At 38.0% G+C, this 14311-nt stretch overlaps 1 protein-coding gene across 1 annotated transcript in view; it reads right to left on the bottom strand.

Annotated features, from left to right (window-relative positions):
* Positions 1-497: 497 nt before the first annotated feature.
* The window catches only part of RNF217 (ring finger protein 217), a 53198-nt gene continuing 39384 nt past the window's right edge, over positions 498-14311 (bottom strand). Inside the window, exons 4-7 of the mRNA XM_032184473.1 lie at positions 13328-13492; positions 7582-7783; positions 2011-2082; positions 498-829 (exon numbers count right to left, since the gene is read on the bottom strand). Coding sequence (XP_032040364.1) covers positions 756-829; positions 2011-2082; positions 7582-7783; positions 13328-13492 — 513 coding nt within the window. The 3' untranslated portion in view covers positions 498-755. The remainder of the gene's footprint in view (positions 830-2010; positions 2083-7581; positions 7784-13327; positions 13493-14311) is intronic.

The raw sequence follows: 14311 nt of genomic DNA, 5'->3' as shown, positions 1-14311 counted from the left end.
CTGTCAAAAAAATAAATATGAAAGCAAATCCAATCAGCATATTTATAAGTATTACTGAATTTCAATAATAGTAATAATAATAATAGTAATGTTTCTTTTTGAGGCACTATTATTTGGCTGTGGCAATCCATGCCGCACAAATGTGATCTACACTCTTGCTTGCTAGTAGGACGACTCAGAAGATAACCAGCTGTCATGTTCTGGCATGTGACGGGGTTTTGGTATGCTGAACAGAATGCTGTGTGATGGAAGTTATTTACAGAAGTAGTTTTTAATACCAAAAGTAGTATGCTCAGTGTACAGTAAGAGTCCAAACACTTCTAAGCATTTCCCCCTTAAAGGCCAACACTGAAGTTAAACGGAGCACATTAGCAGTCAAACGCTTTCTTCACAGGCCAAATCGGTAGTAGAGTTGTGGCTACAATACAGACTTTGATTGTCTAGTTCAGAAACTTAGACTTAAATCTTCAAAACAAAAACCAACCCTCCATAGTAATAATAATAATAATAACAATAATAATAAAAAAACATTTAAAAAGCAGCAGTCAGGGGGCCCATCTTGTTCAGAGTGCACCAGAGCAAAGAGGCTTTCTGGTCTGCAGTAGTGTTTCAGCTGAGGGAAGACGACAGGAGATCCCCCACTTTTCTTCCAGGGCGATGGCTGTGATGCTGTTACCAGAACTGTATTGCTCTGTAGCACAAACCGTGTATAGCCCTTGCAGGACCAGCTTAGTTCAGGTGAGTATGGCCTGTCCTTACCAGGGCATACCTGTCCGTGACCTCTTCCTCTGCTTTTTACAAAGGCAATAGATAGGAAACACAAATAAACCTGCCAAAATAAGGAAATAAGAAGAAAGCCATAGTTAAATGAAATCTTTTGTGCATGCACTGTATTCTTTCAATATATGTAGAGTATTAAGATGCAGCTTTCCATGTCTTAAGAGAATTTAGACAAGGTATCTGGGACAAGCAGAAGAAAATACTAGCCTGCAACAGTCTTTCTGGCAACCAGTTAAAATAAACTAAAACAGAGAAAGAACAAATTCCTGCTAACCCCACTTCCCATCTCTGACAAAAATTTGTTTCTGCACTACAGTTTGTTGTGTATAAGATACAAAGTTAAAAGCTTTAACAGTACTTTAGAAATTCTTAGATCTGAATTCAAGGCTGATTTAACTTAACTCATTTTCATAAACATGTAACATGCAAATCTAAAGGCTAAGACACGCCTATTTATAAAACTTTTTAATTCAAGGTTCATTTCTTCCTCTGCATATTATCAATACTTTAAAAATTCTCTTAGCCTTTGATTCAATCAGTTTCACCTTCATCGAAAGAATTATATATAATAAAATTATTATATAAAAATATATATAAATATATAAAAATATACAATTATATAATAAAATTATTCATTTTACAAACGCCCTTGTTATCTATTGTGAAGTAATACAAAATATTTATCCCTGCCCAGGCAGGGGTCTATATTTTTAAAAGTCTTTTGAGAAAAAGCTGTAAATGACAAAAAGCAAACAAAATAATAATAATAATAATAAACAACACCAATTACAGATTTATTCTATTATTATAGTGATAAAATAGTTTGTTAGAAGAGGCACTCTTTCAAGTCCAAAGGAAAAGCATCACCTCCTTTCTCTTACCACCAGCTGGGCAAAGAGTAGATTTGCTAGAATAACTGCATCCACAATTAATACAAACACATTAACAGAGTTTTGATACTATCATGAAATTAATTCATGGTACATCTTTTTCTGCTTGAATCCAATTTGGCAGCCTATGCATTGAATCAGGCTGAGACTGGCTGGTAAGATTCTAAAGACAAGTTAATTTAGAAAAAAATGTCACGTGCTTCATACTAAAAGTTTATCTATGAAAATTGTATTTTTTTTTTTGTGTCCATCTCTTACAGATGAAAATGCTAAGATGTCAAGTAATACAGATACAGATAGTAACTGCAAAATCAGACCCATTCATATGTGTAATTCTTACCTATTACAACAGCTATGGCTCCCAGTGCCAGTCCCAGAACCAGTATTAGGGGTGTAATGAGTAGTTTTCCAGCTGAAACACAAAATTCATTAACGATTCAATGTATGCATTTTATTTTTCCCTTTTGAACCATTCACAAATGTTTGTGCATCTGATCTCTTAAAAGCTAGTTTATTTTTTTTAAAGACTATGTTAGGATCCCTATTGCTAAAGTCATTATTAAAAACTGAACTTGGAATCCAAATTGTCTTTCTTGTATTGAACAGCAGAATCTCTCTAGCTCGCTCTTTCTCTGTTGGCCAGATGGCTAGTTCAAAGATGTAACTTGCCTTAGTAGCTTGAAAACATAGCAGAATAAGCATTTTACTGATATATCAGCAGATTGAACACAGATTTGAGATTAAACAATACTCTACCTTAAGCACGTGTGTGAAAGATTACTTATAGAAAGGGGGGAAAAGCGAGTTTGTTACCTCTCCCCTACCCTTCCCTCTCTCAAGTCACTTGTATCAGATTTCAGTAACTGGATTACTTCATTCAACAATGACGTAAACCTCTCCATAACCTGAGCCACTAATTTGGGCAGTCTGAAGGAAAAAAGATACTTTTTTACCACTGGAAATATTTACAGTGGTAAAATGAATTGGTCCTTTTCACACTTGTTTTGATAGCTTTTAAATTTCACAGGAGTGTCGTGGGCGGGAAACATTAATTCCTAGAAGGAAAAATTGGCAAATATTATTGGTATTACTCTAGTTGCTAGGCATCTAAACTGTCAACCTTTTGGGGACTCCGCTGTACAGCATTCTATAATCACAGAAGTTGTCATTGCTTCAAATAAATTACTCAATTGTAGACAGAATAAGGAATGTGATGAAAAACCTCAAGAAAATACAAAAAAAAAGTGATTAAAAACATTAATAAACATTACTGAAGCCCTTACTTTCAAAAAAGCCTACAGAATTCTGTTTTGAGGTATAAACTGTCTATATACTTTACTAATAACCATGTAATTTGAATGTTAGAAAACTATGACATGTTTGGTACCAAAATCATTAAAAACCTAAACTACTGAACTGGTGACTAAGTTCACAGCAACAGATTCTGCAGAAGGGCTAAGCGAACTTTTGACTGCAGTCACCTCTTTGCCTACATAAAGAATGCTTCCCAAGTTAATTCAGTTTAAGAGCTCGTTTACTTACAGTTGACACACTAACTTAGAACTGCAATAAAGCATGAATGGCTGACTTTTTCCTTCTCTCTGTGAATATAAAGTTTAGTTTAGCCTATTTGTCCCAAGATCTCAGGGGACAACCTGAGTTCACTAGCTAGAGCTTCCTTTGGTTATCAACACATTGTTTATGTTATTCTTTAAAAATAAAATACTTTTTCTACTTACATGTGTACTATATGTAAGTCCTTAATTTTACATTTTACAAAGGTAAAGAAAGATAAAGGAAAAAGTTCACACAAGGTGAGCAAGACTTATACAAATCACCATCAGCTAAGAGCATAAATAGCAGCAATCACTGCAAAGCAGCCAATATCTATATTTTACTCTAGAAATTTATTAACTTGGTATGAAACCAGTTATAAAATGCTGTGTTTTGAATGTCTGACTGAATATTGCTTTCTATCCAAATGTGGTTTGACACACATCATTTATCATAGTGCAAAAGACTATGAAGCTCTTAATCACAGAGGGAATTGTGACACACTAAGAAACCCTGTTGAGACTATGGATGTTTATTACAGCCACTAAATTTCCCAAGGATCCATTGTCCTATTTCTGTCAGCTCTGCGACTGCTAGCAAATAGAGCAAATATAAAAGCCTTGCCACACAGATGAATAAAATCTTGGGTCACTAGTCCATGCAGTGAACTCAGCATTACGTTATGGTAACCAGTTTGGTAACATTCAAAGTTAGTTTTTACTGATAGTTACAGAAACTGTTGCAAATAAAAGAAGCCTAAAAAGGAAACACTGAAAAAGTTCTACTCAGCTGGAGACAATTCTCTACAGATTTACCTAGCATGACTTAGATATCTGTAGTAAAGTAATAACTGCAAGGTTTTTCAGAGGAGTTTCATTAGATATCCAGAATGATATTTTTCTGCCAAATTAGGAAACATTTAGAAAACATGAGGGAATGTTTTTCTCCTTACATAACTGATTCTGGTTGTGGGGTTTTGGGTAATATTTATGAAAACCCAGAAATCCTTAGAGAATTCTTTGCCATCAAAAACTTTATATGCTAGCTTTGGAAAACAAATTTAATCACTAGCATATGGATAAATAATAATCAAATTTAGTCTAACTCAATAGCTGTATATGCTTAAACAGTCATTACAAGAATCTACTTACAAATCAAAACAGTCATAGTGCTAATACAAGCTTGCATCTGTTTTTAAAAAGTCCTATCAAATGTATGAAGGAAATCTTGTACTAATAAGACCAACTTAAATGATAAAGTTGACAATGAAGGTTGGATTCTAGAAATAGGATTCTTCCTGCTGCAGTGCTCAAAACCATGCCTAAAGTGAGTCTTGTTCTGTCTTGGGACAACGGTATATATCAGATTTGAAGATAAGCTGCTTTCAGAATCCTATCTGAGATACTATTTACTATGGAAAATAATTCACTTGTTTTATAGCACCATTATGTGTTGTGTGCCCTATTATACATCCACGTAGTATGCAGCAATTGATTTTGAACATAATTCACCCAATTGATTTCAGGTGGTACTTATGCTGCATCTTATATTTAAAGACAGCTGAACATGTATTTTTTTCCTGTGTTCAATACCCAACACAATTCATCACTACCTCAGGGTATGACCAAACATTCTGCCTCCAAATTAGCCAGAAGGAGTCTAATTACTATGAGGATGAAATCTCAAAGTCAGCTTTTTACCCTTCAGTCCTAGCAATTTCATCTTACAGTATTGGCCACAGGACAAAGTTCTTCTAAATTCCTCTAAAGAATATACTGGCTAAATGGTGAGAAGAGGAGGGAAGAGAAGGAACATCAAAAAAACAGACTACTTTTGCTCCCAGAGTATGTTCTTCTCCCTTGGGTTTCTATCACCTTTACAAAACCATTTGTTTTTGAAGAAAAGTGTGTTGAAATACATGTTGCCATAAATGCTTTTCCCCTATTTTTATGACAGAACAATCCATTACGGTAGGCACACACATTTGCTGCTTAACAGAAAATATGATGCCAGTCTGCCGTGAAATGTTCTTTCCTTTCTACACACCCTACCCACCCAGATTTAGTAGAAACAAGCCAAGGAACCTTTGCTGTTCAGACTACAAAATCACCACACTTATTTTTTCTCCATAGTGAGAAAATAAAAAAGTGACAGAAGAAAAGGCATTTCGCAACACGTCACCAGTCTCCCACTGGCAGCCCTCTTAATTTGTCCTCTTAATTTCCACTACTTAGCCAAGGAGCAGTGCCATTTTACCACAGTAAATCTAGTTTATTTATTTATTTATTTATTTATTTTAAATTGCTACATGCTACTAGAATTTAGAGACTACACTTTTAATGGCCTGTTCCTCTGCTATGGTCTCCTCTTTCTGACAACTCTTCAGAATGGAGCCAGAGCCCAGTCTTGCCCTGCAACACCAACTGACAAAACCTTAAGACCTCAAGTCCTACCAGAGATGACTGAGGAATTTGGGGTCTTGGCCATGAAGGCAGAATTCTCTGAATCCTTGTGAGCTTGATTGTTAACAAGCTATGCTGAAAAATCTCAGCAATTAGTATATTTTCTGGCAGCTAGTGCTGTCTCTACTGAACTGATGAACATCCCCATGGGAAATAACACAATGACAGAGGTTAACGCTGGAGAGAAATTTTAAGAGAAAACCCTAGAAGGAATTTCGGTTGAGGCTTTGAGGCTTTCTTGGCTTACTAAATTAAGGCAAATCACAAGCACACTTACAAACAGGAAGCAAAAGTAAAATACACTACATGTTCTCTATGTATGTTTTTATAGATATGAACATACACATCTTCACCACTGAATTTTAACTGATGTATGCACTTCCACAATTCTTTGTGGGGAAAGAAAATGGGGAAAAAAATAAACACTACTGTAAATTAATGTAAAGTGTTTACTCATTTACATTATGTGTAAAGCACCGGACAATTAAGACAGGAAGAATTTTTGGCAGATTTATAATATGATAAAAAATACTTATTTTTATTTCTATCTGCACTGAACATAGATTTAATCCTGGAATAACTTAACCCGTGAATATGCATGTAAGCAGTATAGAATTTGTAATGTCTCCTGCTATTACAGGTAGCGATTCCACCAAATACACCAAGGTCCATTTACAACAGCTTACACTGTAGGCCAATGTTTCTTTTACCGAAAATTCTTTTGAAACCTTACCAAGTGCTTTGAAACAGCACTTGAATTTTACGCCTAAATTTATTCATGGACAGTTTATACCCACGTGCTCTAGTGCCAGCGCTGTCTTTAATTTTTAATAGATCTTCTCAAATGTTGTAATTTCTCTCTAGAAAATGCAAGAGAGTGAAAACATGCATATTGACTGCTTTGTACCTTCCTGTTAAATGAAATCACACAGATTCAGTCCCTTTTAAAACAGCTACTGAGGAACAATTTAATAGGCATTCATCAACTGATAGCCAGCATCAAAACCTCAGAAGAGACCTGAAAAGCTTGCTCCACAGGAAATATAGGATTTCAGGCATTTCCTTCCCTCGTCTGATCCTACTGGACAGCTTAGATATCCCCCAGTTCAGCACATAAATCCATTGTTGGGAACAAACATCACCCTAAGTGACACACGGATCTAGACATGTAGCTGAGGTGCTGGACTCCACACCAAACCTTGTTCAGCTTGGCAACAGTCAGCTCCTCCTGCAGATCTAGGTTTTGGCTGCTATACACTGTGGTGTAGCTTTCAGAGCGTGTTTGAGCAACTGCTTCTCAATTTGCATGCCAGCAGAGAGAAACACAGACCAATAGACCAATAGGGCAGTTGTACAACAAAATGAAAAAAATGCAGACAAAAACATAAAACGTAAAGACATTTATCATGTCAACAGTCTGAGCACTGCACGGAGTTTCACCAAAAGATCTTCTATGAAATCAATGCACTGTAGTTTCACATGTGGCAACGTAACAGGTCTATTTAGGTACCTGAAATCAATGCACAGGTGTTACAAGTAAAGTGAATTTTCTCTGGAATGAACTAAAATTCTTCTTTAAGGCTAGCTTATACCAAGACTAATTTTTGCTGGTTTGCTTGTATATTTTTCCAGTTTGCTTATGTATTATCAAAAAAGGTTAGGAAACACAAGCTATCCGAAGAGATTATTTATTCATACACAAACCATTGACAAAGGGACCCCAAATGCTATATTTTAATATATTTATTAAACCACCTTTTACATAACTAAAAACAGGTACCCATCCTATACATTTATATCTATATCTATATCTATATATATCAAAGATATTGATCCCCCACTCTCCCCAATGACCTCTTCGTGCAGCTCTCTACAAAGCACACTTATCCACTCACCACAGACAGAGCCTCGCACCAGTCTCCTCAAATGTGGTCTCTCGGGGAGGTAGCGGTATTTGCATCCAAATATACTGAGGTTTGATGTGTGATCTCCAAAGAAACGGAGCTGGCGGTATCTCTCCCCGCAGCGGTAACAGAAATTAGTGTTACACTGGGAACAGGTCATGTGGTCACACCCTTCTGTCCTCTGGATGTGGATCTTCACGAGCAGAAGGAAAAAGAAAAGACTGTTTTTAGCCCCCGGAGCACGGAAAAGCAGGCACCGCTCCAGCGCGATCCATATACATCAGATGAAGAGATAGTGCAAGCAGCCCCTTGCTGAACTCGGCATCTGCATTAATAGAGATTGCAGCTGTCCTAAGACAATAACATTTTCTAAGGCGTTTCAGACCATCAAACACGAGTTACAGCTGTTTCCAGGCTTCTACATAAGTGCCTTTCCACATAATTCTCCCTCTTTGCTTTACGTCTTTGACTCACATGAGCATCTGAGTGATCCTTACCCTTACTGAAGATGAAAAATTATTTTTACTACCCAAGCAGACACATAAGCACCTAACTTCATTAAAAACCAGAGCATCACAGTAAATATAGTTGTCAACTCTGTCTCACCCCTCCATAGATGGGTTTCCCTCTTATGCCACCTGCGGCCCCACTCCCTGTCCCATTACCATCACAGATTGACTTAGCATTTTGCAATAGAACAAGAAAGGCTCTGCTTCAGGATGAGGGACTTAAAAAGCACAGGATTCCTTATTTACATGTATTTTTAACACAGCATTAAGCCAAGCTCCCTAGCCTTCCACCTTTCTGCTAATTGTCTGCATAAAATAGCTTGATAATAATTTAACATTTCTATACCTCTATATACTTCTGCACACTTGGCACATTTACTCACTTTGCACAGATTTTGTCAGGCTTCAGTTTTAGTTAATAGTTTTGAGAAACTTAGAAGAGAGGTAGTCCTGAGAGTATTTCATGAAACCACATTATGCACTGCAACGTTGATTACACAGCTACTGCTCAACCTTGCCAGTTAAAAACATAGCTAATGGGGTGGTAAACACTTTTCCTAACTCATAAAATGGATTAATACTGCCACCCCCCATGCTCCACAATGTAACAGCAGACAAAATTACACAATAATTGAGGTTGGAAGTAACCCTCAGATGTCCCCTCTTTTAACCCCTAGCTCAGTGGTGGGCTAAATTCAGAATCAGATTAGACTGCTCCAAGCCTTGTCCCACCAGATTTTAAGAGTCTTCAAGTATGGGTATGTCACAGTCTCTTTGAGTGACCTGTTCCAGACTTAACCACCCTCCCTGGGAACAGCCTTTCCTCCCTTTACATCCAACAGGAGTTTTGCTTACTGAAACATGTGATGAATGGATCAACTTCTTACTCATATCTACACATGTATTTTGACAAGACATCACCACTTAATGGCCCTGCCAGCACCAGAGGTGATGAAAGCTCAGGCACAAGTGAAACCTCTAACCTCAAGAGAGGCTCGTGATTCCTAGGGTATCGGACATTATTCAGAGGATCAAGTGTGGAACTGGTCATGGTTCATCTGGGATCTGAGAAATCTCTTCCACCTCAACTGCTACTGAAATTGGAACTTCCGTGTATGTAACAAGCTGGCATTTTCCACCGGCAGCGCTTAAAAGACTGCAGGGCAGATGTCATGAAAAGTGGCTCCAGGTAGGTCTGCCGACATCCTTGTGCCAATGTCAGCCATCTCAGAATTTACTTCTGCACTTTCAAACACTTCTTTCAGGTAAAAAGATGGGAAAGACATTCACGTGCACAAAGACTGCACTATAAAATGCCACGCTGGTAGACACATAGAGGACTTGCATTCATCCAACAGAAGGGATCCAAATAGGCTGACTAAACAATTGCTCCCTCTACTTCGAAGAAGCCCACCGTTCAGTTTGTTTGTATCATTCCTTCACCTGTAGCAGAGGTACCCTGTTTTCCAGAAGCACCTAAAAAGAATGCCATTGCTGATGAGCTTTATAAGCTACTTGATTTCAAATCTTTCACATTTAAGTGTTCAATGCAAGAAAACTAGGAAAAAAAAAAAAGTTTGCCCAACGTTATACCAATACTATGCCGATATTATAATATGTAATATATACAGTATATAATAATATACCAATATTATACAATTGGTATATATGAAATATACCAATTTCATTTTTGATTTTTTTAAAGGGATATTGTCAGATCGAGTTTTGCTTTTCTCGTACAGGTCTTATATAAAAAAAGTGTTGACCATATTAATCGAGCCAAAGTTTAATTTACTTCATAAGGCATTAACTTTAAAATCTCTTGAATCTACTTGCTCCTGGTCTAAGTCCTCCAGAGGCACCGTTCTCTTAATTTTACGTTGATAGTTTTTTTTTGTTGTTTTTATTTTCTTCTTCTTCTGGACACATACTGCAATTATATGAACTTTTAATTTGTATGAACTTTGCTTCTTCAAACCAAGATATTATAAATGTTTTAGACAATATTTATCTGCACATACGTCTTCAAAAACTGCAAGTCTGGAATAACTAGTTGTACTTATCCATATTTTTTGTTGCCAGAAGAAATCCAAACTCCACCACCTTTCCCTATTTGGTGAGGATGGAATCCACTCAGAAAATGACATGTGGAGCTTGGACTTGCTGCCACCCGCTGTCAGACGGATGAGGCCAGACAAACTCCGTCTGATTCAGCCAAGCTGCTCTCAAGCCGAGTGTGTGACATTTCACCAGATAGACTCCAGCCTTGGTTCACAGGCATATTTCTCCCTGCCCTCGGCATAATCTGCCGAGAGAGATGGGTTACAAGTATCTGTAGGTTGGGAAGATGATCATGGCCAGGTCAAATACCACACGAGTGCTCCCTGCTCCCCTAGCCAGGAGTGCTCAGGTGCTCAAAGACCCGGAGGGACACAGCTGCCTGCTGTGGCATGGAGTTTGCTCACTGCAGGTTCTCCCACAGCAGGAGCATAGAGACCAACCGTTTTCATCACTGACTTGACCCCCTCATGCTGTGCAGGGATGCCTGTTCACAGAAACAGGCTCTGGGAAACCTGCCACTGCTGGGGGAAGAGGAGACATGCTGCTCTGCTGTTGCTCCTCCCAGGGGAGCCTGGTGCATGGCTTAACCTCCCCATACGGCAGCAATGACTCCGCTCCCTCCAGAGAGGAAAAATAATTCAATCACCTTCAAAAACCATGGCCTGTATTATGCGATAACATTCACATTAATCAGAACAGTGAATGCATACCATGAGAAATATATGATCCATGATTCTCATTAACATTCTTGTTTACTTAAATTTCTGCTGCTGTTTAAAGCTTTCTAAGTAAGAAACACTCTGTTTCCTCAGTGTTTTCTTCTGAAGTCAAAAACAGTAGTGGGGAAAGGCAGTTAAGGTTACAAAATTTATGGAAAGATATCTAATAATACATAGCAAATCTGCATGCCTTGGCCAACTCCCACTAAAACAAGACCATATCAAAATAAAACATGCTGAAACATCGCCTACTTGGATCTAGAAGTACAATAGATCAAGCAGCATGTTACCAACTCTTTTCCTCCTTCCATTTTTTTAATTGCAAATATGGTAGTCATCTGATCATGTTTTATACAGTGGTTTTAGGGGGTAGACAGAGTGAGAGTCAGAAAAGTATTAGCTCCAATCTCCCCATCCCCAAATATTTTGCTATTGGTGTGTTCATCCCCATATGTTCAGACTTCTTTTATTGCCTTTGACAAAGAATGCTGCAAAATATACATTTTTTAACTACTCAATAACTGATTATGGGAAAAGGAAGAAAACAGTGCAACTGTTCTAACCACTAAGTGGCTCTTTTGATTATTCGCTAGTTATAGAGTTGATTTAAAAACCAACAATGTGTTGACATGAACCATTCAGAGGTTGTGAACAAAAAACTTTTTCCATCTCTGAAGAAAAATACTAGGAGCAGGGGTACCCTTTATGAAAAGATGGAACTCCCTCTTCGACATTCATTTATAATATCACATTACCAGAAAGGACTTTTTAACAAAGGTTCTTTTTCTGTGCTAAATTCATAACTTTCTATTTTGCCTCCCACCATACAGAAGGTTTTATTTTCATTTGATTGAAAAAATAAAAAAATAAAAAAAATCAAGAAAGAAATCTGAATCCTCTTTAGAATCGATAGCTAAACTCACGCAACTTCAGGCTTCAAAATTAGACATTTAGACCACCTAGGTCTCAGGTGTCCAGTCTTCTTATTCTGAATCCATTAAAAACAGCTATACACTTCGGATTTGGAAAAGTCAGATTATTTAAAATGTATTAATGATACACACATTAATGCTGGCGTCTTCTATTCTTCTCTCTTTCCAGCTAGCAGCCCTCCTTTCCCTGCTTTTCCATGTTCATACTTTTTGGCTTGGTACATTGTTTTCCCCTTTTTTTGGACAGCTTATTTCAATAGTTACATCATTCAGATTGTCCAAAAATCTGAATCTGGACTCAACTCAAGAAATTAAAACCAAAACAGATACTTCTGCCCACTCCAAAAGGAAGAAAGTTTGTAAAAGGATTTTACTGTAAGACTTTCCAGAAATCAAACATTTTTAGAACTGGCTCAAACCTATCAACTTTTACCAAATGAGAAGTTGTTAAAAACTATTCAAAAGTCATGTGTATGCAGGAGGAAGGGTAAACAAATGACCACTGATCTCACAGCTTTACAAATTTTTCTTCATGCTTTGAAGTCTTTCAGTTTCAAGCTATGGCATGACAGGCATTTCTTCCCCCATGACCAAAACAAGAAACTTAGTAAACTGATAAACATTCTCTTTATTTGCACAGGGTAAGGCTCAAAGTATGACTAAACATACTTCATACATTGGGAAGTAAAACTTCCCATTCACTATTTATTTCCTACCAAGCATTCTAGTTACCTTACTTTGTCCCCTCCATGAAGTAAATTTAGAGCAACAGATATGTTCAAATTAAGTACTCCTTTTCTAAAAACCTAGTCTCCCACCACCATGGTGATCTCCAGATTTTGACTTATTACCATCAGCAACTGGAGACAACTGCTGTGAAAACCAAAAGAGCAAAAAGCCGTAAGAGCCACCTCTGTTAAGGGTTAGGGGCATGTTGGGCTGTTCCACCACATTCAGGTAGTTGGACATCTCTTTCCTGTCCTGGAAGGATGGGAAATGGCATTTCTAGGGCATGAGACTGCACCTCATTCTGTTGAAAATTAAGCTAATTTATGAGAAAGGATTAAATATCAGTTCTTTCACAACCCTAAAAAAAACTTCTGGTTTTGCCAAAAATTGAAATCTCTTAGTTAACTTGTTGATAGCAGTACTTTCTGACTGACTCCAACACTGAATTCAGCCAGTCTCTGAAAAATTTGACAAAGAGCATCATATTTCTCTAAAGCTTTAAAATTTCTTTAAAGCTTTATTATAGGAATAATTTGGCCTGTAACACACTCATTACAAGTATAAAACAAAGCCTTGTCTTAGAATTTCTTTAATGTTTCTTTTACATGCAAAGAGTCTGCAGAGTAAGTAAAACACGTGACCCATTTTTCTCAAAGGGTCAAAGGTAAGAATTTGTACAAGTCTGAATTCAGTTTCAAATCCAGAATAGAAGCTACAAATATTTACTCTACATAAATATTTAAGCAGTTTGAAGCTACCACCTGTGCACCCCCAGAAGGCAGCTTACCTTGCATTTTGGACACTTCTGGGCATTCCTTTGCCCGTGCTCAATCTCGTTGGCCCAGTGACGCAACAGCTTGTCTCCCTTTTTGTACTCTTTGCAGTTAACGCCTTCATGCCAAGGCGAGTGGCACTTGAAACACCAGACAAATTGGCAAGATGGACACTGGATCTGTACAAATGATAAAACACCAGACATTTGCAAGATGTTTAAATTGATAAAGGTTCTACACCTCCCACTATCTTGATTTTAAATCATTACGACAAAAACATCATCATCATGCCTTGTAGAGCCTGGCTAATTTTTGAAAAAAGTTGCTGTGTTTGTAGTAGTAAGAAACAGAGGCACATTGCAGGTGCTCATTTTCAAATGACTGGCTTCACACCTGGCCCATGACCAAAGCAAGTAAGAAGCAGAAGCCACATTAGACATAGGCTTTGGGAACAACTCTACTTCAGCTGTGTTTGGCAGCACAGCTTCTGCCCGGGGAAGGCATGGCTCTCGAGCAACTGCTCAGCCCTCCTCACCACCTCATCCACAGCCTGTGCTTCACACTGCCCCTAATTTGTACCAGCTGATGGACTGGACTGAGGAATTCAACCAAACCCAGCTTTTTGGCCACAGCTGTTCCCATACCTGGATCACCACAGACACATTTGTGCTGGCAGTGCGTGGGGCGGGGATGCTGCTCAGGAAGCTCTGCCCAGGGGTGAGGACCCAGGCAAAGCCCCCAGGATGCATTTTGGAAATCCTCACATCCCACAAGCTGCCGTGCCCTCTGCTCAGACACGCTGACTGCCTGCCCACTGCCTCAGCTCTGTTTTGAGGCCAAGGCTGACACTCTGATCTCCCTGAAGTATTTTGCTGGGGGGCAGCCAGAATTCATACGTGCAGTTCTTACATCTGTTGCTAGCAGCATGCTAACACTTAATACTTTTCCTTAAGTTCTACATACATAGATAGCATTTAGGTTTTTGACTTTAAGATTAT

This window comes from Aythya fuligula, chromosome 3 (assembly GCF_009819795.1).
Source record: "Aythya fuligula isolate bAytFul2 chromosome 3, bAytFul2.pri, whole genome shotgun sequence".
In the NCBI taxonomy this organism is placed as follows: domain Eukaryota; kingdom Metazoa; phylum Chordata; class Aves; order Anseriformes; family Anatidae; genus Aythya; species Aythya fuligula.
This window is presented reverse-complemented; position numbering and strand designations above follow the sequence as displayed.